The sequence below is a fragment of the Petromyzon marinus genome, chromosome 14 (genome assembly GCF_048934315.1).
Source record: "Petromyzon marinus isolate PM22_M1 ecotype Great Lakes invasive population chromosome 14, UKy_Petmar_22M1.pri1.0, whole genome shotgun sequence".
Classification (NCBI taxonomy): Eukaryota; Metazoa; Chordata; class Hyperoartia; order Petromyzontiformes; family Petromyzontidae; genus Petromyzon; species Petromyzon marinus.
The window spans coordinates 14,901,768-14,925,610 of record NC_133680.1 but is presented as its reverse complement, the minus strand read 5'-3'; the positions used below and the strand labels follow the sequence as shown (position 1 = coordinate 14,925,610).

General features: G+C 44.3%; 1 protein-coding gene across 1 annotated transcript in view; it reads right to left on the bottom strand.

The window, feature by feature from the left end:
* LOC116942275 (complement C3-like) overlaps positions 1 to 23,843 on the bottom strand; it is a 329,249-nt gene that overhangs the window by 262,443 nt on the left and 42,963 nt on the right. The window contains exons 3-5 of the mRNA XM_076066949.1: positions 22,875 to 23,061; positions 19,787 to 19,863; positions 4,258 to 4,358 (exon numbers count right to left, since the gene is read on the bottom strand). Coding sequence (XP_075923064.1) covers positions 4,258 to 4,358; positions 19,787 to 19,863; positions 22,875 to 23,061 — 365 coding nt within the window. The remainder of the gene's footprint in view (positions 1 to 4,257; positions 4,359 to 19,786; positions 19,864 to 22,874; positions 23,062 to 23,843) is intronic.

Sequence of the window (23,843 nt, the reverse complement as noted above, 5' to 3'; positions counted from 1 at the left end):
ACTAGAACACAAAGTTCGGAGATCTCTTGACAGAGTGACAGCATTGTCTTCAGATGACACAGGCTTCAAGCTGTCGTCGATGTAGAAGTTTAGGCATACTGTCAACCGCCTCTGGTGTTGACTCGGTTCTTCCATCTTCAGCTATTCTCCTTAGTGTGTATGATGCACAACTGGGTGATGACGTGGCTCCAAACAGGTGCACAGTTATTCTGTACTCCTCTGTGGCTTGACTCAGGTCGCCATCAGGCCACCAATCGATGTCTGCCATCATAGCCCAAGGTTCTTCTCTAAATCTGGTCAACACACCAATGAGAGTGTTGGCGAGGTTGGGTCTTTGGAGTGACTGCTCATTCAATGAGGTTTATTGGTATGTTGCAGTGCAGTCGAAGACGACACGGATCTTCATTTTCTTACCACACTCTGTCGTCTTCTCGTTCCAGCTGCTTTTATGAACTTTCACAGCAAAGCCCTTTGCAATGACGACTCTCATGAAGCTGTTGTAGTCCTCATGGAAATCTTGGCTCTTGTTAAGCTTTCACTTGAGACTGATGATGCGCTGCTTTGCAACGCAGCGCTTGTTCGGCATTTTCATATTCTCACTTCTCAATGGCAAACCAATGGTATAGTGCCCATCGACCAGCTCTGCTGACCTTGTCACAGATCACATGATCTGATGGTGTTCTTGTGACATCTCTGGTTTGTCTTCACAACTGCGTTCTGAGAAGTCTGTGTTGTATTGTTCGAATAACAGTTCTTCAATGTTTAACGTGGAGATACAGTTTGCTGTGAAACTTTCCAATTTTCCATTGGCATCTCCTGTTCTCATAGGTCCGTTCACTACCCAGCCAAGAGTGGCCTTGATTACGTAGGGTCCATCACCTTCACTATTTATCACCTTCCATGGTTCCATTGCTTTGTGTGCATTAGTTCCTATCAGCAGGCCTATCTCTGCCTCAATGCATGGGAGGCGCACTTCTCTCAGATAGGGCCATCTATCAACATCATGCTGTAGTGGTATGTTCTATTTCTTCACTGGAATGTCACTGTGGGTGAAGACTTTTGGCAGACCAATATAATCTCCCTCTTCAAGTCCACTCACTTCCAGGTCTGACAGGATATAACTGTGTACTGACTTCTCCTCACCCATGGTTTGGAGAAGGATTTCAGTCTTCCTGCCTCTGACGTTGAGTTGTTTCCTCAGGGTTTCAGTACAAAACGTCGCTGAATTCCCTACTTCAATTAATGCATATGTCTCCACACTCTTCTCACTTCTTTTACATTTGATCTTCACTGGAACAATGGCGAAAATATAGCCTCTGTCTCCAGCCCCGGTGTAGACACAAGTTTCATGCTTAAGGGACACAATAGCACTTGAGGCTGTCTATTCTTCAGTGTTGCATCTTCATTCCTTTTAGAGGTGACACCGTTTTCTTTAATGACGTGCAGCATGTTTGGATTCTTCAAGTTACACTCTTGACATGTCATTATTTTCTTACACTCCTTGCTAAAGTGCCCTTATATTAAACATCCGAAGCAAAGTCCTCTTTTCTTCAGAAACTACATTCTGTCTTTCTGTGGCTGTTCTCTGATCTTAATGCAAGAATTCAGCGTGTGATTCTTCTCACAGAACAAGCAGGACTTCTGGAAGGCATTAGCAGGCTTGTCTCGACTATATTTCTGAGGTGAGTCTTGTGCTTTCCTCTCTTCAGAAGGCATGATGCTTATTTTAAAACTGCTTCCTTTAAGACCACTCTATTAGGGGGTCTCTATGTCTGCAGTCTTGTCTTTTCCCTTTCCTGCAATACCTCTGTTGGTATCCTGCATGTCTCTAAACAGTGGATCCATTGCAATTATGGCTTGATTGTCGACGAAGTCCACCAAGTCTGTAAACCTGGCTCTTCTTCCTTATCGTTCTTGAAAATTGAAGGCCTTCCCTCTCCACTTCTCTCTCATCTTATACGGAAGCTTTGAGATGACCACTTACATGTTTGTGGAATTGTCTATTTCATCCATGTACTCAATATCTTCCATGGTGTTCAGACATCCAATTAAGAATAAGGCATACGTCTGCATTGCTTTTCCACCTTCATTTTTAATCTGAGGCCACTGCCAAGCTTTCTCCATATAGGCACTGGCTATCTTCAGCTCATCACCATATTGCTTCTGAAGTAGCTTCCTTGCTTCCTGGTAGCCTCTAATTAGATTAATATGTTCACAATTGCGCACAAGATTTTTTGGTTCTCCACTGGCGAATTATTCCAGTTAATAAAACTTGGCTACTTTCTGTCTTACTGTCAATAGTGTGCTCAAAAGCTCTGATGAAGGACTTGTAGACAAGTGGATCACCTTTGAACACAGGAATGTTTCTCTGAGGAAGGTGAGACAAATTTTGCTGTTTTACAAGCATATCTGTAATCTCGTTTTGACGCTGCATCACTTGATAAATATCTATGTCATTCCTTTCAGGCATCTGGTGGTATTGACTTGGGTCAGGTCTGTGGTATGCTGTACTTGTTCCAGCCTCTCTATCTCTTGAAGGAGCTGATTTAGAGTCCTCGTATGCTCCTGTAGCATGAGCCGGCTGGGTTTTCTTTGTCCAGTCCTGAGGTTCTTCTGGATCATGTCTTGGTCTTGAAATACTCATGCCTGCCATCCAAAGTGTCCACAAATTCTCCAAACACCTTTAGCTTAGCACTGGATGCTGCAATAGCAGTCTCTAATTCAAACTGCTCCTTTTCATCTTTCAACTTTGTCATTAGCTGTACTTCTTCAAGCTCGATTTCTTGTTCTTCTTTAAAGATGCTGCCTTGGCTAACAGAGCTGCGTGGTCTGCTTCTTGTAGTACACGTGCCGAAATTGTGGAGCTTTTGGAGGAAACTATTGAGTCATTTCCAGTTACGGAGCAATGTTTACTTGTGTTTTTGCTCCATGGAACTGATAGTAATGATATTCTGTCACCTGGATCAACATCATCTTCATCTTTCGTATCTTCACTTGTATTTTCAGATACTTTGGATGTACCTTTCCATGGGCTTTTCTGACTCTATATGGCCATAGGCGCCCTGGCTAGGTGCCTGCACCCCCGCTCTCTTGCCAACAACGTGCTTTCCTGATTGCCGTGTTCGCGCGTAGCTTCACGCCTTTGTGCTGCCTTGTACTGTAGCTGATTTTGCGATGTCGTCTGCAATCTTGTTTCCTCGGTGCACAACGTATTGCCAAAGGTTTCAAAACTCTCAGACTTATTCAAAGAAAAAACCTTTGCAGATCCGTTCCTAAATATGCACTGTCTTGGCTTGGCAAAGCGAATACAGCTCACAGTTCTATTTATGTAGTTAGCAGGCTTCAGTAGCTCATTAATGTTTGCTTGTCTTTCACTCTTGCTAACAATCTTCTCCCATACACACGTAATGGTACTTTCTTCTTAGACGCGGACTTTTTGCCTTGTTGGTGAGACGTAAAGAGCGTTCTCACTTCTTGTACGGCTTTCTTCCACGTTAGTACAGCCTTTTGTAGGGGCAGCATTCTTGTACCAAAAATAAGCTATGTCTTAACCTTGGGGAGCAATAAGTCTGACGCGTGTTTGACGTGTCTTAAATAAAACTGTTTCTTTATATATTAGTTGCACAAAAACGAGCGATTCCCAAAGCAGTTTATACATTCAGTGCATTCATTACTCGCATTCCACTGGTTCTTGACTTTCGGAACGGTAAACCATTCTGAACACAGATACCGCTGGATGGATAGAGCCGGGGATGTAATTGAATTGGTGACGTCTGTAACGCAAATTCAGTGTGCTCACCATCATGCAACTGTGGCAGCTCCCTTCGTTTCTCAGCTAAAAGGTAAATATGTTGTGTTTAATGGTCTATATATTTCTTTACTTGCAGCAAACCCGTAACTGGTTTCTACTATATTATTCAAGTGGTTACCGGAAAGTAAAAATTTATTTTAACAACTCTACAAAAAAGCAAACACTTACAAAATATTGAGTTGCCATGATATGTCATGGCACGTAACAATATCATAGCAGAGCTTTTGTAAAAGTTTTATCCCAACTGCATGGAAGACAGAAGATGACGTGAAGGATTTTTCAGGAAGATGTACTATATTTTACAGTTTATTCTCTGGAGGTGGGATATTGTAAACTGTCAAAATAATTAAAAAATAATTACTGACTAAAGTATAATTTAAAAAATAACATTACTTTATATTATATAATTTTACACACAACATGTAATTATTTACGTGTGAGCTTACTTGGCAATAGCAGGGATTGTGAATGATGTTCCATCCACTATTCCCTCATCGGTGGACTTGATGGTTTTTATTTGTCTTTCTACAATCACTCCATCTGCATTCTGTAATAGGGAACATGATTTAATAATGTAGACATTTGTTATTTGTGAAATGGGTTCAACTGAGTCGCAGATGTAGACCTTGGACGAAACACATTTATTCAGTTCCAACACATGGGATAACTCCCCCTTAACAGAATAACAACCTAAGGTGGTGACCACCCGGCTAACTACACTAGTTACTGCGTAACTGTGACTCCGGACCGGGAACAACGACTTCGGCCCGGGTCCACGTGTTGGAGACTCGTTGAATGGAGATGGTAGACGAAGGGTTTCTTCTAGGATGAACAACAACCCCGGTCCCTCTCAGCACCCGGCTTATATTCTCTGTAGCGTGGCCGGCTCTGCCCTTGGCCACATCCACCTTCCAGAAACCTCGGGAAGGATATGGGTCCCAATCACGTGACACCCCTCACCCCCTCTTGGGGCCCCTCTGTCAACTTCATCGGTCACGTGTCTGCCCGTGTCCACCAGAGTGCCATGGCCTCACACAACCTTATCCTTTAGTTGGCATCCACATACCCTGTCCAGTAGGGTCGGCACTGCAGCGTTGTATATATAGGTGTTATGAAAATTGATGAAAATAATAAAAATTTAATGAAATTTGAAATCTGCATAATTAATCCGAAATTATGTTAATTGTTGTAATTAAGCGCATAAATTATGCTGATTCGAGAGATAATCGTATTAATTTATGCGAGTCGGCGTGGTTATGATAATGCAGGTCGAGCCTCGGTGACGAGGATTGTGTTATGAATTGGAATAACGCAATTGATCGTATGCAGTTCTGTAAGTGTTGTGAGCATGAATGAGAGAGAGTCGATTCGACTCTACTATTTAATTCCGTATCGATAGGGATACGATTACTCTCGATTGAACATTATGAATTATGTGTGTTATGGATTATGTGTGGTGATAGTGTGCTTATGATAGGTCCCCAGGATTCAAATCTCATACGCAGAACAATATTATGCAGAATTTCAGGAAGAATCACAAACAACCTTTATGCTTTAATACATTTTATTTCCTAGCTAAACTTTAATTTTTGAATAATAAGAAAACTCTCGATTTTGGAATTTCAACACAGCGTTAACATGATACCATCACGATTGCGTTGTTTCACTTTGATAACGGCACCTGTGGTTAATTCCCGACACGTAACACAATCGATCGGTTGTTGAGAGAGAGATTAATACATGCAAACTATTCTATCAAAACATTAACCTTATAATGTAAATTCGTATTTAAACATTGCCCACACAGTACCACATCCATTCATAGACCTTCAAGTCAATTCTTATCACGTTGTTAACAGTAGGACGATTGGTTATTATGCAACTCAATGACAGCAGTATCTTTCGTTATGAATTTATTTTTAATGCACCACCTTGGAGTGGCAACCCTTCTTGATTATCCCGATATGCGTATCGTGTGTCTTTATCACTGGTTCAATTCTTTGCGAAAAGCAGACGCCGAGGTTAGAACCTCTTGTGTCCTAAATGTATTTCTTGTGTGTTGCGGCGCGGTGGGGGAGTGAGGGGGAGAGTGTGGAGGAGGGGTTGCATACGAACGGCTGCCAGTTTCTATCCACTGCTGGCTGGAGAGTCGGCACAACGCTCGCCGTCGTCGCGCCGATGGGTGTTGAGTGCGGGGCCGCTGCCCTCTCAGCCCTGGTGACGCGAAGTTGCGCACTGTAGCACGCTGGTGGCACGCTGTTGGCACGCGCTGGTGCTGGTGCTGATGGCACGCTGGTGGCGCGCGCTCCCTCTCCTTGAAGATGCGCGAACGTGCTCGTGCTGGTTCGCTGACAGCAGTTTATCTCCACTGCTGGCTGAGCTGCTGCACGCTCTTGCTTGGCGTTGCTGGCCCCGCTCTTTCTCCTTGGAGATGCGCGAACGCGCCCGTGCTGGTTCGCTGGCAGCAGTTTCTCTCCACTGCTGGCTGAGCTGCTGCACGCTCTTGCTTGGCGTTGCTGGCCGCGCTCTTTCTCCTTGAAGATGCGCGAACGCGCCCGTGCTGGTTCGCTGACAGCAGTTTCTCTCCACTGCTGGCTGAGCTGCGCCGGCGCGCGCTCTTTCCGCTGCTGTAGTATCTGACGCTGCGCTCGCGGGCGACAGGTCAAGTTTTTCTTCTGCTGAGTGAGCCGAGTCACACGCGCTCTCTTTGTTGAGGTTGTTGGCGGCTCTCTGACAGCAGGTTTCCTCCACTGCTGTATGACTCAAGTCGCACGCGCTTGGTCGCTGGTTTGCTGAAGTTGTTGGCGGCTGTCCAAGCTTTTCCGCTGCTGGTTGAGCCACGTTGCACGCTCTCTCTCTGTGGAGATGCTCGAGCGCTCTCAGCGCTGATTCGCTGGTACTGTGTTGGCGGCTGGCCAAGCTTTTTCTTCTGTTGAGTGAGTTGAGTCCCACGTGCTCTCTCTGTTGAAGTGCGCGAATGCGCCCATGCTGGTTCGCTGACAGCAGTTTCTCTCCACTGCTGTATGACTCACTTTTGTTGATACATCGCGACTCAGCGATCGTCAGCGAGGCTCGGAGCCAGCCGCTCCATGCGACTGCTCGTCCTGTGAACGTCTTGACTCGCTGATCTGTCTTGACTGACTTAACTTCCCTTTTTGAAAATGCGCTGACCGTTATATTCAAAGACATTCTTCTCTCTGTGCAGTGAAGGGGGGGCGTGGTCTGTGTGTGTGTGAGTTCGTGTGTGTGTACAGATGGCTCCTGCGATAACGATCTGTTTGCCCTGGCGTGAAATTCCTCTCTCGCGCTCTGCGGGAGAGACAAAGGTGGTCGGGAGTACCTATCTCTTTATACTTTCGACTTTATATTTCTCAAATACCATTTGGTCCCATGTTCGCCAAGACTCGTGTTGTAACTACGTCATCCCGACACCCCTCTCGGTTTACCGAGGTTCGCATTGTTATGATGGGATTATTAAAAAGAAAAATAATTTTCATCCTGAGTTTAAGAGGTCCGTTTCTTGATTGTTGGAATCCATATCCCTTGGTTCTGTAAGGTTCTATAATGAAATGTCGTGTAAGGTGAACACGTTATTCTTAATTTTATGTGTGACTGATGTGTAGCCACTTCTTTAACTTAAAAACGTGTTAGCTGGCTGTTGTGTGTGTTTTCTCATTAATCCGTCTGGCTATTTCCAGATGGCCCCTTGTGATAAGGTGTGGTTCCTGCTTCTCCGCGCTGCGAGAGAGACAAAGGTGGTCGGGGTTGCTTGGGATATTGTTTAAACTCTTTCGCAAGTTTGCCCGTTGTCTCATTCCTTCTCGAAAACCTTTGATGTGACTGTATTTTGTCTCCAAGCTTTGTTTTAACAGTAAAAGTATTAAAGGTGAAAATCATTTGATAGCGAATTAATTATTGGATAATAATTCACTGATGTATCTGGTGGCCTGGTCTTAATTGGAGTGAGCGCGAGGACTGCTAACTTTAGCTTATTCTTGTTATTGCATTTTAAATTTTAACCGTTGTTTTAATGACAAAGGAAAATATATATATGGTTTAACCCGTGGCGTCTTCGTTTCTGGCTTGCGGAGGGCTTCCCTCTGCGTGACCTCCCTTAGGGCACATCAAACTCTTGTTCATCTGGAAATCTTCGCAGATAGCTGCTAACATCCTCGCCTCGAGAGTTGTATTATTTCTTTATTTATTAATGGCCTGTTTATGTTCGACATCTGGTTTTTCGTGTGCCTGGCTTACGGGTTTTATTGATTATTTTTTTTCGTTTGTTTAAAAAAATATATGATATATAACGGCAAATATTATTGTTAATATCAATTTTGGAAAAGGCTCATATACAACAGCAGTTAAAGCGTGGTGCCATCCTGTGCTATTATTCAGCGCATACCATGCCCCTCTAGGGTCGGTATTACGCTCGCAACATTGGTGTATCAGGCAATGTCGCTACACCGCACACCGTGCCCCTCTAGGGCCGGTACTACACCCACAGCATGGTGGCATCCAGCGATGTCACTACATTTGCACCATTTGGTTGGCACAAGGCTATCATGCAGGCGCTATGTTGTACCTAGCTGAAGTTCATGATGAAAACTAACAGAGCAATAGCCTGAATAAGAATTGTGTTAATTAACGAAAAATATAGATAAAATATGAAATTCCACAAGAAAATATTGAGAGGTGCATGCTTGGAATCGCATTGAGAGACAATGACGAACAGATAGAATCGAGAGCATACGATTTTAATTACATAAATCAAACTGTTAAGATAATTGTGGTCGTGGTCAGTACATTTTGCTAGAAGTGACAGACGGCTGATTGTCAAGAATAATAACAGTGGCAGCCAAGATATGGATTGCAGCCAAGGATGCCCACTGAAGAGGAGATGCAGGCATAAAATATGTTTTGTGCAAATATTGGGTAGATTATTACATGGCAGAATCGTGAGGGGTAATGGTAGCTTGGGGAGGTCTTCATCCAGTGGCTTGGCCATGGCTGAAGATGATTATTATGATCAAATTCACCTTCTTTACTTCCTCCTTTCATACCACCCCCAAGGGCTTCCAGGTTCCATTGATATATGAATGTAATTTAAAATGAGTTACGTGCAAGATACACTGTATTGTTATGTATATATACTTGCAGGAAGTACCTGGCTTTGCCCGGAGGAAAAACATATATTTCAAAACTTGTATAGTTATACTAAATGGACCATTATGGCGCGTAGCGCCAAGTGCCGTTGAAACAGGCGCAGAGGCTAACACACCATGCAGTACCATTCAGTGGGCCACTAGGGGCATGGTACTGGATGCGAGCAGGAGGAAGTCTGTTGAGTCCTACCGACAGGGTAGGGGATTGCAGCCTCCACCAGCACCACAGGGAATCACCACAGAGTGCGCCACTGGAAGAGTGTGGTGGGGGGCGGCTGGTAGTAGGGGCCATGTGAGGACGAGTCACCCCGGCACCGGCTTAAGCACGTAATGGGCCAGGGTGAGTAATGTGGGCCAAAGGTGAATGAAGGGGGTACGGATTGAGTAGCTGCGAACGTCTAGAGAGTTCCTGAAAGAGGCGTGGTTAAGGGCGGAGCCAGAGAGGGAACAGGTGCAGTGTAGCCTGGAACCGTCGGGAATATTCTATATGTAGGGGGCGGCTGAAGGTGGAGCCAGGCCGCGCCGAGAGAGATAAAAGGGATGCCCCGATCACAGATCTGGGCTGTCTGCAGGTGAAGTGGAACACAAGTGCTATGTCTACATCATCATCCCCGTCTTCGACATTGTGAGTCAGGCCGCCAGCACGTGGCTGCTGACCCGATTATAGTTATCCCGTATGCAAGAGAAATAGGTGTATTATGGTCCTATGCATAACAAGAGTGAGAATAGGTGTATTTAGTCCCGTGTGTAACGGTGTTGTGTAAAGTGTTAAATAAACGTTGTTGCCTCCTAAATAGTGTCTCTGAATGACTCACTACACTTGTATTCTCTTTTTAAAAAATGACATATACATACACAATTAGAAATATTAAAAAAGTGTTTCCTTATCCAATTCTGCTGCATGGACTGTGCAGACTCTGGCTTTTCTCAGTGCACGCTGTTCAGGGTTTCTTCAGCCTGTGCTGCAGCAGAGGTTGTGCAGTCTCTGGCTTGTCTTGATGCATGCTGTTCAGGATTTCCTTAGCCTATCCTGCAGCTATGACTGTGCAGTCTCTGGCTTGTTGAGATGCACAATATTTAGGGTTTTCCTCAGTCCGTGCTGCTGGAGTGACTGTGCGGTCCCTGGCTTGTCTCCATCCATGATGTTCAGAATTTTCCTCAGACATGCTGCTGCAGTGCTTTCCTAGTTTGTTTGCTATTGAGACAACTGCTACTCCACTATTTATTTTGCATGCCTGCCATTCTCTTTGTGTTTGTTTTTGTCTTAGAGAGGCTTCATTTTTTCTTTTTTGCATTTTATTTCTAAACAAAATTAATACGTCTTTGACATGAAATAAACTCCCGTCGCAAAGCAAGCGTTTTTGGGTTACTAGGGGCAACTGCGAGTCAGAGTTCTGTGCATGTACGGATGTGTGCATTGGCGAGTGCCTCTAATTTATTTTAACGATCAGCATACATTCCACGAAGTTATATTTTCATAGTTTAGAATGCACTAAGGACAAAAAATAGCAAGCTAATTGTGTTGGTCTACTTAGTTAAATTTTAAACCCAAACGTTTAAATCTTGATTTAAAGCTTTCGTGACTGCAGGAATATATATTCTTGGATATTTCGGTAAAGTCACGTAGATAGGTTCAAATAGAATAACAAAAATCTCTAAAAACTACGACGTTTCGATCACAACACAAGCAATCGTCATGATGTTTCGATCGCAACACAAGCAATGGTCATGACGATTGCTTGTGTTGCGATCTAAACATTCGTAGTTTCTCGTTATTTTTGTTATTTTCTTTGAACATATCTACATGACTTTACCGAAAGACCCAATAACCCAAACATTGTGCATTAAAAGCGTTTCAAGGAAGGCAGACACACACAGACAGAGACACTGACAGACGGAAAGACAGACAAAAAAAACTTTTACATTTTTACTTAAAACTTTCGTGACTGCAGGAATTCATATTCTATGATTTTTTTGGTAAAGTGACGTAGATAGAAAAAATAATAACAATCAAAGTAATACAAATAAAAATAAGTGAATAAAAATAACAAAAATATCACGACGTTTCGATCGCAACACAAGCGGTCATAAACAGGAACAGGGAGGTTAGCCTCTGAGGGCAAGCTGTTTATAAAGGTTTTCGAAATGGGCAGGGCAACTAATGTTAATGTAGAGAAGTCTCCGACACCGGCAGTAGGTCTATACCAATCAAAGCATTGCACCTCGCTCCACACACCCACATTGCTGATGGTGGAGGTAGACAAGAAAACACAATTAAAGTCTCAGTTCAAATTGTGCCTGTGTGTGTATATATGGATGGCTTTGTGAATAAATCTTTGTTGATATCCAGTCGGCTTACAAAGTACCTTCGTCGTAGAGAAATCAATTTCACGTGAGCCAGCTGCATTAAAGTAATGATCAGCCATGGCAGAAGTATTGGTCCTGCCGTGTTTCAGATCTGCCTTATGTTCACGAACACGGTCTGAGACATGTCGTTTGGTTTCCCCAATGTAACTGCTGCCACAGATACAGCTTAGTTTGTAGATACCGGGATATTGCATGTGAGGAATCTTGTCCTTCACATATGAGATCAGGTCACGAATTTTATGCACTGTGTGAAATCAGACCTGGATCTTGTGTTTTTTCAAGATTTTGGAAATATGTTTGGTTATCCCTGCTATGTAAGGTAAGGTGATGGTTTGATTGGATTTTCAGATTGCTCCTGCCTCACGGTTGGGGTGATGGCTTTGCAGATTGTGTAGTCAGAATATCCATTCGCCTTGAGAGCCTGGTGTACGTGTTTGAGTTCACTAGTCAGGTCGTCATGGTCGGAGATACATTGAGCTCTATGGTGTAGCGTTTTTATGAGGGAATTCTTCTGGGATGGATGGTGCTGGGAATCAGGTTGTAGATAGGCATCAGTATGGGTTACTTTCCTGTAGACAGAATGGCTCATTGAGCCATCTGGTCTCTTTTGATTAAGATATCGAAGAAGGGTAGCATGCCATCCTTTTCTACCTCCATGGTGAATTGTTTGCTGGGTGGATGGAATTGATGTGGTTAAGGAATTGTTCCAGAGCTGGTCGGCCATGTGGCCAAATGACAAACGTGTCATCCATGTACTTCTTCCACAAGGACGGGCATAGAGTGGATTCCTGGATGACATCTGCCTCAAATGTTTCCATGAAGATGTTGTCCACAACCGGAGATAAGGGAGAACCCATTGGGGTGCCTTCAGTTTGTTTATAGAATGTGTACATTTTACAAACAAACTGAATATGCACATTCTTCAAACAAACTGGCCACTATGGGCAGGAATTCCACACAACTCTCTAATTGTTCTCTACCCGAATCCCCCCCCCCCCCTCTATGAAGAATGGAGGGGATTGGGACTTGTTTGTCCCTGCAGATTCATAAGGTGGCAGTTACTGTCCACAATGGTTTATAACCCCGTGATCTGTCTGTGGCTGGGGTGAAAGCAATTCCCGTGAGAGTCCAGGGGCTAACATAACTTTCTTCCCATTCCTTCTACGAACCCTTCATTTCTAGATTTACCCAGTGTTTGACATTAAGAAGGGTGATTGATCAGTGGTATAAATAAATTTGATTCTCACTTGTCCCTTTGCATACTCCAACCACATTTCAGCTAGACCTGATCATTTTTGCTCATAATTCAATTACCAAAGTAAAAAGGAGGGGTGATAGGGGGCAGCCCTGCCTGCAACAGGGGGAAGTTTGGGGAGACCAGTCCATTGATTACTAACACAGCAAAGAGGTTAGTGTAAAGGAGCTTGTATATATTCAATAATGCGGAGGAGAAGCCAAACTTTTCCGTTACCCAAAATAGGAAGCCCCACTCGTCCCTGTGAAATGCTTTCTCCCAATCTAGTATCAGGGCATAGGCAGTGAGTTTTTCCTTAGTGGTGATGTCAATTGCATTTATTAGGATTCTGATATTGTCTGACGAGTCCCTATTTCTGACAAAACCTATGAGTGAAGGAAGAATGTTCTCAAGTCTATTTGCCAGAATTTTAGTGAGCAACTTATAATCTGAATTAAACAAGGAAATAGGCCTATAGTTACTCTTTGGTTCTTTCGGTAAAGTCACGGAGTTAGAAATAAAATAAAACAAATCACGACGCTTTGATCGCAACACAAGAGGTCGTCATCAGGCAAATGAGTCAGCCTCTAAAGGCAAACTGTTTATAAAGGTTTGGGGATGGGCGTAGCCCAAGTGTATCAACAGCACCAGGAGCATAGGCGGTGCACGAGTGCCAATGCAGCAACATTGCCAATGCAGCAACAATGCCAATGCAGCAACAATGTCAATGCAGCAACAATGCCAATGCAGCAACAATGCCAATGTAGCAGCAATGCCAATGACAGCAACAATGCCAATGCAGTGGTGCGAGAGAGCTGCCGTGGCAAGAGGTTATATAGGTAAGAGAAGGGAGGAGGAGCAAGGTGGGAGAGAGAGAGAGAGTGGATGATATAATCTCCCAGGTCAACGTAGCCCTCAAAGCCTTGGGACACATCCGTTGCTAGATCTGAAATTGACACCATCCTTAAAAATGCTAAGAAACTCATTAGTAACATCAGCAAATACGAGCGCTCTGAACTTGTAAAATTGAAAAAGAGAGATGACATAGTCATCCTCTCGGCCGACAAGGGCAATGCTACTGTGATCATAGATAAAACCACATATAACAATAAAATCCAGGACCTTCTTAATGATGGCAGTTACACCAAAATCAACAACAATTATACTAACAGGCTGATACAAAAAACAACAATATCATTACCAGTTCGACTTCTCTAATCGAACCAGTAAAACGGCTCTCTCTAAAACCTTCTGCTACTAGACCACCCAGATTATATGGTCTACCTAAGATCCATAAAGAAGGCACTCCACATTGGCCCATCATCAACTCACCTACCTACAAACTGGCCCGTTTTCTGCATGATACCTTGCTTCCATTCACTGGCAAGACTACCTCAGCAGTACATAACTCAGCTCACTTGGTCTCTCTAATTAAGGGCATTTCACTGTCCCCAGATGATTTTCTCATCAGCTTTGATGTAGTTTCTCTGTTCACCAAGGTGCTTAGCAATAATTGAAGATTTAGTCCAACTGGGACTGAACCCTGATGTTCCTACTCTGGTTAAGCACTGCCTTACCAACACTTACTTCACCTGGAATGGTACTTTCTACTAACAAAATGAAGGTACTCCCATGGGTTCCCCTTATCACTGGTGATAGCGAATGTTTCATGGAGAAATCTGAAACAGATGCCATCCAGACATCCACCCTGCGTTCTTCCTTGTGGAAGAGATATGTAGATAACACGTTAGTCATTTGGCCACATGGCCTGCCAGCATTGAACCAATTTCTCAACCACATTAATTCGATACACCCATCCATCAAATTCACCATGGAAGTGGAGAAGGATGGTCAGCTACCATTCCTGGATGTTTTGTTTAAGAAGAGACCTGATGGCTCTTTGGGACATTCTGTCTACAGGAAAGCCACCCACACAGATTCCTATCTGAAACCTGATTCCCACCACCCTCATCAAAACACTACACCATAGGGCCCACTGCATTTCTGACCAACATCACCTATCCAGTGAACTGGAAAACGTACACCAGGCCCTCAAGATGAATGGGTACTCGGACCGCATTATTCACAAAGCTGTATCTCCAACCATGGAGAAACAACCCTCTGAGACGCTGATCAAACCCATCACGTTACCATACATAGCAGGCATTACCAAAAAGATTTCCAAAATCTTAACCAAAAACACAAGATCCAGGTCCGATTCAGTACAGTACACAAAATTCATGATCTAATACCATCTGTGAAGGATGTCACTCCTGACATGCAATATCCTGGAGTCTACAAACTAAGTTGCACCTGTGGTAGGTGTTACATTGGAGAAACGAAACGACATTTCGGACCGTGTATGCGAGCACAAGTCAGATCTGAAACACGGCAGAACTAATACTTCCACCGTGGCTGACCATTGCTATAATGCTGTGGGTTCTCATGATATTGTACTTTTTTCTGAGACCAAGGTACTCTGCAAATCTTTGGGCTACTTTGAAAGGTTTGATTAAGAAGCCATCCAGATATATAAACATAGACATAGCTTCAACCGAGAAGATGGATATAAATTGAGCAATCATTGGAAGGAAATTATTAACCAGATAAAATCTTAACTGCTTTATAGTGTTGCCTTCATTTTCCGCATCTCCAGCTTCTTCAGCTTCCCACTCCCAGCCCCGCTTACTTCAGCACTCCCCTCCATCTACCCCCCCCCCCCTTTCTATCTGTCCCCCCTTTCTCCTCCCCCCCCCCCTCTGCTTTAGCTTTCCACTCCCAGCCCCGCTCACTTCAGCACTCCCCCCCTCTCTATCTCTCCCCCCTTGCTCCTCCCACCTATCTTACCTATATAGCCTCCTGTTACAGCAGCCCTTTTGCCCACTTCAGCAATTGTTTCTTGCTGTGGTTGTCCCACATGATGACGGACACTTGTTTTGCGCCCAAAACGTAATTTAATTTATTTTATAACTACGTGACTTTACCGAAAGAACCAAAGAGTACTTATGCAAATGTTTTCTATTTGAAAATAGGATTATTTCTAAATATCACTGTTCTGCTCCCAAAAAACAGATTTAAGGAGAAGAATAGCCTTTTTTGTACTCTTGAGGCATAACCAGCCATGTAATATCACTTACTGCACAGGGGCAAACCAATAAATATACTCATTGTTATTACGTCTTCATTCTATTATATTTACACTTGCCCCCTCAGTGCAGGGGTTGAGCAGTGACGTTACTTCAATGATGATTAATTGGTGCGCATCTGCTCATAGTTTCAGGTAGGTTAGGTTCATTTTGTATTCGTTAACTTTCATTTATTTGCCGCTCTTGCTCGCAGCAAATGTTTGCACCAAAATGGCGAAACACCCTCGTTGTCGCTCCTAATTACTTACTTATCATATACGCGTGCATGTCCCCTCTCCTTTGCTTCATTCGCTTAAGTCACGTACATAAAAAACATTTTTTTACAAACTTATTTAGTCTATATAAAAGTTAAAGTGTGCGTGTGTACGTCCATGTGTGCGTGCGAGTCTATATATGTGTGTGCGTTGTGTATGTGAGAGTCCGTGTGTGTGTGCGTTAATGTGAGTGTGAGTCAATGTGTGTGTGTGACAGTCGCTGTGTTTGTTTGTGTACCTCCGTGTGTGTGTGTGGTGTGTGTTTAAGTCGATGTGTGTGTGTCAGTCGATGTGTGTGTGTGTAAGTCCATGCGTGTGTCTTAGTCCATATGTGTGTGTTTAAGTCCATATGTGTGTGCGTAGTTCCATGCGTGTGTGAGTCAATGTATGTGTGTGTTTAAGTCGATATGTTTGTGTGTGTTAGTCGATATGTCTGTGTGTTTGGGTGCATGTGTGTCAGTCGATATGTGTGTGTATAGCAAAATGTGTATGTGTGTGTGCGTTCGTAAGTAGACATGTGTGTGTAAGTCGATGTGTTTATGTATGGGTTGATGTGTGTCAGTCGATATTTGTTTGTGTATGTCGATATGTGTGTGTGGGGAGCGGTAGTGTAGTGGTTAGCGCGCTGCGCTATGAACCTGGCGACCCAGGTTCGATTCCCGCTCACGGCCAACACCAGTGACGATTATCTGAACCGGTCCTGGGCCTCCCCTAGGTCGACTCAGCCTCAAATGAGTACCTGGTGCGGTGGATATAAACATTGCCACTCTGGAGACTAAGGCGGTCGGGCGTGGTGCTGGCCACCCACCTCCTCGTGTACCGTTCTGGCCTTCATAGGTGCTCGCTAACAGCACTTGCCCCTACAGCCTGTTAAGGCTATACGGGGATCTTTTGTTAGTCCATGTGTGTGTGTGTACGTCGATGTGTGTGTGTGTACGTCGATGTGTATGTGTAAGTCCATGTGTGTGTGTGTAAGTCCATGTGTGTGTGTGTAAGTCCATGCGTGTGTGTAAGTCCATGTGTGTGTGCACATCGATGTGTGTGTAAGTCCATATGTGTGTGTGTAAGTCGATGTGTGTGCGTGGGTCCATGTGTGTGTGAGTCGATGTGTGTAAGTTGATTTGTGTGTGCGTCGATCTGTGTGTGTGTCTGAGTCGATGTGTGTATGAGTCCATGTGTGTGTGTTAGTCTATATGTGTGCGTGTGTAAGTCAATATGTTTGTGTGTGTGTAGTTTCATATGTGTGTGAGTCTATGTGTGTGTGCGTCGATATGAGAGTGTGTAAGTCGATGTGTGTGTTATTCGATATGTCTGTGTGTAAGTTCATATATGTGTGTGTGTGTAGGTCGATATGTCTGTGTGTACGTTCATATATGTGTGTGTGTAGGTCGATGTTAGTCGATATGTGTGTGTGTGTAAGTCCATGTGTGTGTGTGTAGATCGATGTGTGTGTATGTGTGAGTCTATGTATGTGTGTGTATGAGTCAATGTGTGTGTACGTCCGTGTGTGTGTGTATAAGTTGGTGTGTGTGTGCCAGTCGATGTATGAGTGAGTCAGTCAATATGTGTGTGTGCCAGTAGATGTGTGTGTAAGTCGATGTGTTTGTGTGTGCGTCTATGCGTGTGTGTATACGTCCGTGTGTGTGTATATAAGTCGATGTTTGTGTGTGTGCAAGTCGCTGTGTGTGTGCGTGATTCGATGTGTGTGTATGCTAGTCAATGCGTGGTGTGTGCGTAGACAACTAATAATTAACAATTAAGTTTTTTTACAATAATAATGTGTGTCTAAGTCCATGTATGTGTGTAAGTCGATGTGTGTGTGTGCATTTGTGTGTGTGTGTGTAAGTCGATGTGTTTGTGTGTGTGTGTACGTCTATGTGTGTGTGTGAGTCCATGTGTGTGTGTGTAAGTCCATGTGTGTGTGTCTTAGTCGATGTCTGTGTGTGGGTCAATATTTGTGTATGTGTAAGTCGATGTGTGTGTCTATTTTGTCCGGGCAACGCCGCGTACTTCTCGCTAGTGTTAAATATAAAGAGTAAGGCCATAGAAAGCGGGTTTGGTGCTGTTGTTGAGTAAACACTGCGCTATTTATGTAATTATCGTTAGCAGGGCTATTGCAGTTCTTATGTATCAGTGTTTAGTAGGTGCTGATACTAACGGAGAACAAGCTATAGTTCACTGGCGCATAAAGATAATCATTTTTATTTCGTCATTAAATGCTTAATTATTAAAGAGGTATGGTGCATTGCTAGAGGACAGGGGGTGTGGGGTGGGCGAGTGCAGGGAGGGGGGGAAACTGGGGTTTCCAAAGAGAATGGAGAGGATCAAAGCAGGTGAAGTGACTCGGAGAGGAATGACTGCTAAAAGAGTGTAGGTTGAGATAGAGGGTAGTGCAGGGCACATGTTAGGTGGGGGGGGGACGGGGGGAGGGGCGGGAGGAGAGGGTGGGGTATGGGCCCTGAAACGCAGTCTCTTGTAGAGGAGGGGTCGTTCACCATCTCTGTTCACCACGCATCACGGGCCCTACAAAACCTCTTGCATATCCTTGCACTGCATAGCCTCCTCCAGAGTCATCAAGTCCCATTATCCTCTCGCAATGTGTATCCTCAACTTGGCAGCGAAGAGCAGCTCGATCCGACTCCCTCCCTGTTCACCAAATCTCTATGCAGGGTGAGCAGCAGGCTTCTCTTCAAGTTGGCCGGTGTAAGGTCTGGGGCATTGAAGACTCGATTTCCCTGCGTTAGGATGGCCTTTCCCTTCGTCCACCTCGCCAATCTTAGCACCTCGGCGGCCCCCGGTCTATTTGAGAAGAGAATCAGCAACGGGTGAGGTCTGGGGTTTTTGGTTTCCATAGCCACGTAGCCCTCCTTCTTGAAAATTATGTACGCCTACACAATCATGTTTGGTTAGATAGACAGGGGGTCTGGAGTCTCAGGGTCCCGAAGGGCGATGCTTCTGGATGAAGGAGAGGGCACCATGTGGAGTACTGCCTTGAATACCCTCGGGAAGGCCATATGCCTTCAATTGGCTCTCCCTGTTTTTGGCCTGCAGCTTGATATATCCTTCCCCTAGCTCCCTGAGCTTCCCCTCATGTTTCCAGTTCAGATCGCTCCACAATGGATTGAAGGGGCATCGTGATTGCCTCTTGCTTCGCCACTCAGCTTGTCGTTAAGGACACCAGGAGGGGTGGAGTTTCTTCAGCTTTCTCCCGGATTTGGTCTTTTTTCAACTGCAGTTTCTGAAGAAGCTGCAGGACCTTTTTGGCGAGTTCCTTGGCTCTGACTTTGTATGGGGAAGGAAGTGGAAAGGTCGCCTTTTCTTTCTTGCCTGGAGCTTTGTCCGCCATTACCTACGTGGAGAAGGCTGAGTTTGCAGTCAGTCATAGTTTAGGCCCTTGTATATCATCGATGGCTCGAAGTAGATGAAGCAGAAAAATAAGGGGCAAGCGAGGGGGTCTAATGATCCTAGATTTGGTCTTAAGATTCAAGTTTGAAATAACAGATAAGAAAAATCATACAACTTAAATTAGGTAATTTAGTTCAGGTATCTCTAAGTGGTGCTCACTCAGGCTGAGGTCACCAGAAGTTCACGTGTACAAGCATTTAATGTAATAATTATATTGTTTCAGCTCACTGGTAAGGTGAAGAACAAGTTAAAAAATAGCAGCAATTAAATACGACGTGTCATTTGACTACCTCGAGCATTGTCAGGAAAATCCAGGAAGTCACAATGGTCAATGGATGTTCAATAGCATTCAAAGCTGAGACAAGGCCCTCCATTTATTGAAAACCACAAAAAAGATAAATACATACCACGATATCCACCGTCACCGACTGCGAACCTAGAATTGGTGACATCTTTTGATTCATTGGAAACATCCGATACTTGACTGTAAAACACACGTACACAAAACATCTTTACCACCAATTCATAGTTGATGTTTGGTTTAGACCACGCAATGTTACAAGACCCTTCCATAAATTGTCACTTGTATAATCATGTAAAGATGCCAATTATTATTGTTTCAGCTCACCAGTAAGATTAACAAATTTCACATGGAAATGTAGCAAATGGATACGAGGTTTTTCTTGGAACTATGCCAAATAATAAATCATATTAAAATCCAGTAAGTCAGAATAATAACTGAGCTGAAACACCCACACGCATCACATGTGGCTGCCACTCAGTAGTTATTCTTGCCAGCCGCTGATCTCTCCTAGTGACGTGGCCTGCCCAAACGCATTAACTTTTCTCAAGTCAAAATTAGGTCCATAACCTGCATAGGTTCAATAATCCATGTGTAGTGACATAGAATGGGTCACTATGGCGCGTAGCACTGGTTACTGACAGAGAGGAGAATTGTGGGTGTAGCAGCCGATCTGCCAGCAGAACATGCAAGGCCATGGAATGAGTCACTAGAGTGCATAGAGCTGGTTGCTGGCAGAAAGGGGCATATGAGTATATAACAGCCCGGCCGGCTAAGAGGGCACGTGATAGGCCGGGGTAAGGGATGTGGAACAAAGGTGACCGAAGGGACACGTGGGGTAAAGCCCAGAACCTTCTGGTAGGTTCCAGAAGGGGGCGTGGTCGAGGGCGAAGCAAGGCCACGCTGGGGGTCATTAAAGGGAAGTCCCGAGGCTGGATCAGCGCTGTCTGTCGGTGGAATGGAACCCAAGGTGATACGTCTTCGTCTCCGGCTCTGACCCGTTTATAGTTATCCCGTGCATGAACAAGTGTTAAAGTGTAGAAAGAACGTGTGTTGCCTCCTACTATTAGTGTCTCAGAAGTGACTCACCACACATGTATTCCTCTTTATGTCTAAGTGCAATTTCAAGAATGCACCAGGCACTGGCACATATGGCAGGCAAGTAAGTACGTATGGGTAATAAGCCCACAGTATTGACTGGGGAAGCAGCAGTGCTTGAACCACCAGCGCAAATAATCCACTAGACCAAGTTTTGGGGTCTTCAGGCTGCACATTTGCGAATCAAGCCAGTGTGTCGAATAAAAATTTATCATTGTCTAAACAGTGAATGTTTTTCGCATGCAGAGAGAGAGAGGATCTCTGAAATGCACAGCATGGGTGCATCACCTGTGCCGTCAACGTAGCCGGCAAGGAATCAGTGAGTAAACATCTAAATGGCTCACATTGCAAAATATGCATGAAGCCAAGGCTCTGAAGAAGCTGAATGATGAAACACATTGATAGTAACAAGCAAGCTCTATAAAGCCACTCTTAAATGAATGCTTATGTAACCTTCACCTCCTTTGTGTGTGCATTGGTCGGTCGCCTCTTAATGTTTCTGTTGTCAATGCATGCTACTTTAGTGAGTATTGTGAGCGTAACACGAAGTTACCACTACTTACCTGGTGTAGCGTCATCCATGGGTCAACAGGGGGCAACGGCGAGTACGGCCCGTATCAAGTAACCCAGAGGGTGGTTGGGAACTGCAGGTATACACCCCAGGCCCCCAGTGGGGGCTGGGGGATTATACAATAGTCCAGGTCCCTCCAGAATGTTCCAGAGAGTAGGCGTGGCCAGGGACGGAATGACCCAAATAGCTGTATATAAGGCGGACCCCTGAACGGGTTTGCCAGTCGTCGTCAAGCTGAAGACCCGAAGATCCAGCCTAGAATAGGACCCTGGGAACCCCCAGACCCACCATCCTTCTCAGGGCCGGGACTGAGTGGGCCAGTGGTCAGACCCTAGGAACCCCTGGATCCGATGTCCTTCTAAGGGCCGGGAACGAGTGGGCCAGTGGCCATGACCTGAGGACCTTGGCTGGTTCGGGTCAGCTAGCCTCCCCTAAGTCCCCCTATCCGGAGGGCTGATATATAGAGTAAGTTGTCCCAGTGAGTAGGACACGCTAGCCCGGAGGCTATACCTTCCCAGGGTATCGGGTGGAGGGGCCGATACCCCTTTGTGCTAGGGACCCCTTTTTATGTTTTTACTTTTAAATAAACGTGTTGCCTCCAGAAGAAGACTTGTCTCCATAATTACCACTGCACTACCAAGTGTCCACCTCCAGCACTGATTCGTATTCTAATGTTCTCCTCGCAATTTTTTTTATTATTAAACACAGCTGCATTTCTAAAATTTCAGAAAGTGAGGTAGTCTTTCATGAATACCTAAACAATAATTAACCAGACCTCCTACCTCTATACACCCGCAGTATCAATCAGGGTGGCCACTGGATTCAAACTATGAACCTCTACATCAAGCAACAAATACTACTGCTAGGTCAAATCAACGCCCCAGGGTATTTGGTCTACTCTCTCAAGCTGACCAGGCGTCCTGGAAGAGATGGGCTTACCCACGCATCACCCCACCACATGCGATCTGTGGATTGACCAACTCGTAGTTTACCCATTTATACTGCTGGGTGGACAGAGCTGGGCCAGGGGGTTTTGATCAACTTTCCCAGTTGTTTCAACTGCCTTGTAAACATGTTATGTTCATTGCTCTAACCATTCATATACGTGCAGGAAACCAGTAATAAATTTTACTTTTTTTCATATAGTGATTTGTGCCACGTTTGAGACCACATCACAACGCATGGTGCTTGGTACGGTAGAAGCAAAAAGTTGGAAACAAGAAACAGTTACATCCTTATCAATCTTGTAATGCTCCTACCATGGTGACAGTTCCCACTCAATGATTCCTCTACTCATGTTTAGGTCGACCAGAATGACCGATTTATTTAATCCAGTGTTCAACCACTACACTGCATCTCACAGTAACAGCAAACCCTCACTAATCTACTCACTCACATATTTACCGACTAACTTATTCACCAACTCACTCACATACTCACTGACCCAATCACATAATTACCCACTCACTCGCTCACTCCCCCAACCATTGACTCAGGATTTTAACAAACCTAGTACACACAGTACCTTTCTCATCTGGTGTGTAGATAGGCTTGTCAGTCTGGACAACAACATGCCCTGATCGAAATGAGAGCAGTGCATGGGCCATGATCTCCTTATTAAAGGACTTTGACTCCACCTTGGCCACCAGCCGGACATGATGCTTTGTTGATTGAGAATTTGTTTTATCTGGGTTCTCAATGTCAAAGCCGAGCTGTAATAAAAAAAGCATAATCATCCTCATATCACATTCACTACGAAGAATACATAGCGCACCACTAGCAATGCACATGTGGGCTGTATATACTAAAAAGGGTACCACAAATTACTGGCATATAATCAACTAAAATGTGCAATACACAAAACTTAATACAATTCAAAATGGTAGGCTTCTCGACCAATATTTTTTTAATTAATAATTATTTCATGGGCTTCTGTTGACATTAGGCCCAAGTGAGCAGTGCTCAGAGAGACCTCTGTAACCCTGCCTGCTTGTCTACCTTTTCTCTTTTATTCAAATTACCTATTTTAAGATGTATTATATTTCTTTAAGATGTTGTTTTGGGTTATGTCCCGTCAATATAAATGTGTCGTTAAACCCGCCACCACACGACACATTGAATTGGTAAGGTTTGTCACTTTAAAAAATGCGAATTAGTTACTAGTTCAGCACACAAGTGTGTTGGAGAGTAAATCCACAACATTTTTCATTCCAGTACGACGTTTCATCGGTAATATTAACTAGCATCATAAAGTCGACAGCCAGAATTGTGGAGAAATTTTCCTGTATCGGTCTCAAATAGAGGGATAAATTTGATGTGATTTTTTGATATTCTGCTTGGGTGCAACCGAAACGGTAAAATAATACACTGCGTTCACCAAAATAAAACACACACTGACGCCTATCTGAATACAGAGTCACACCATCACCCCACACAGTATTCCTCTCTCATCAAGATGCTCATACATTGGGCTTAGAAATTGTCAGATGGTGAA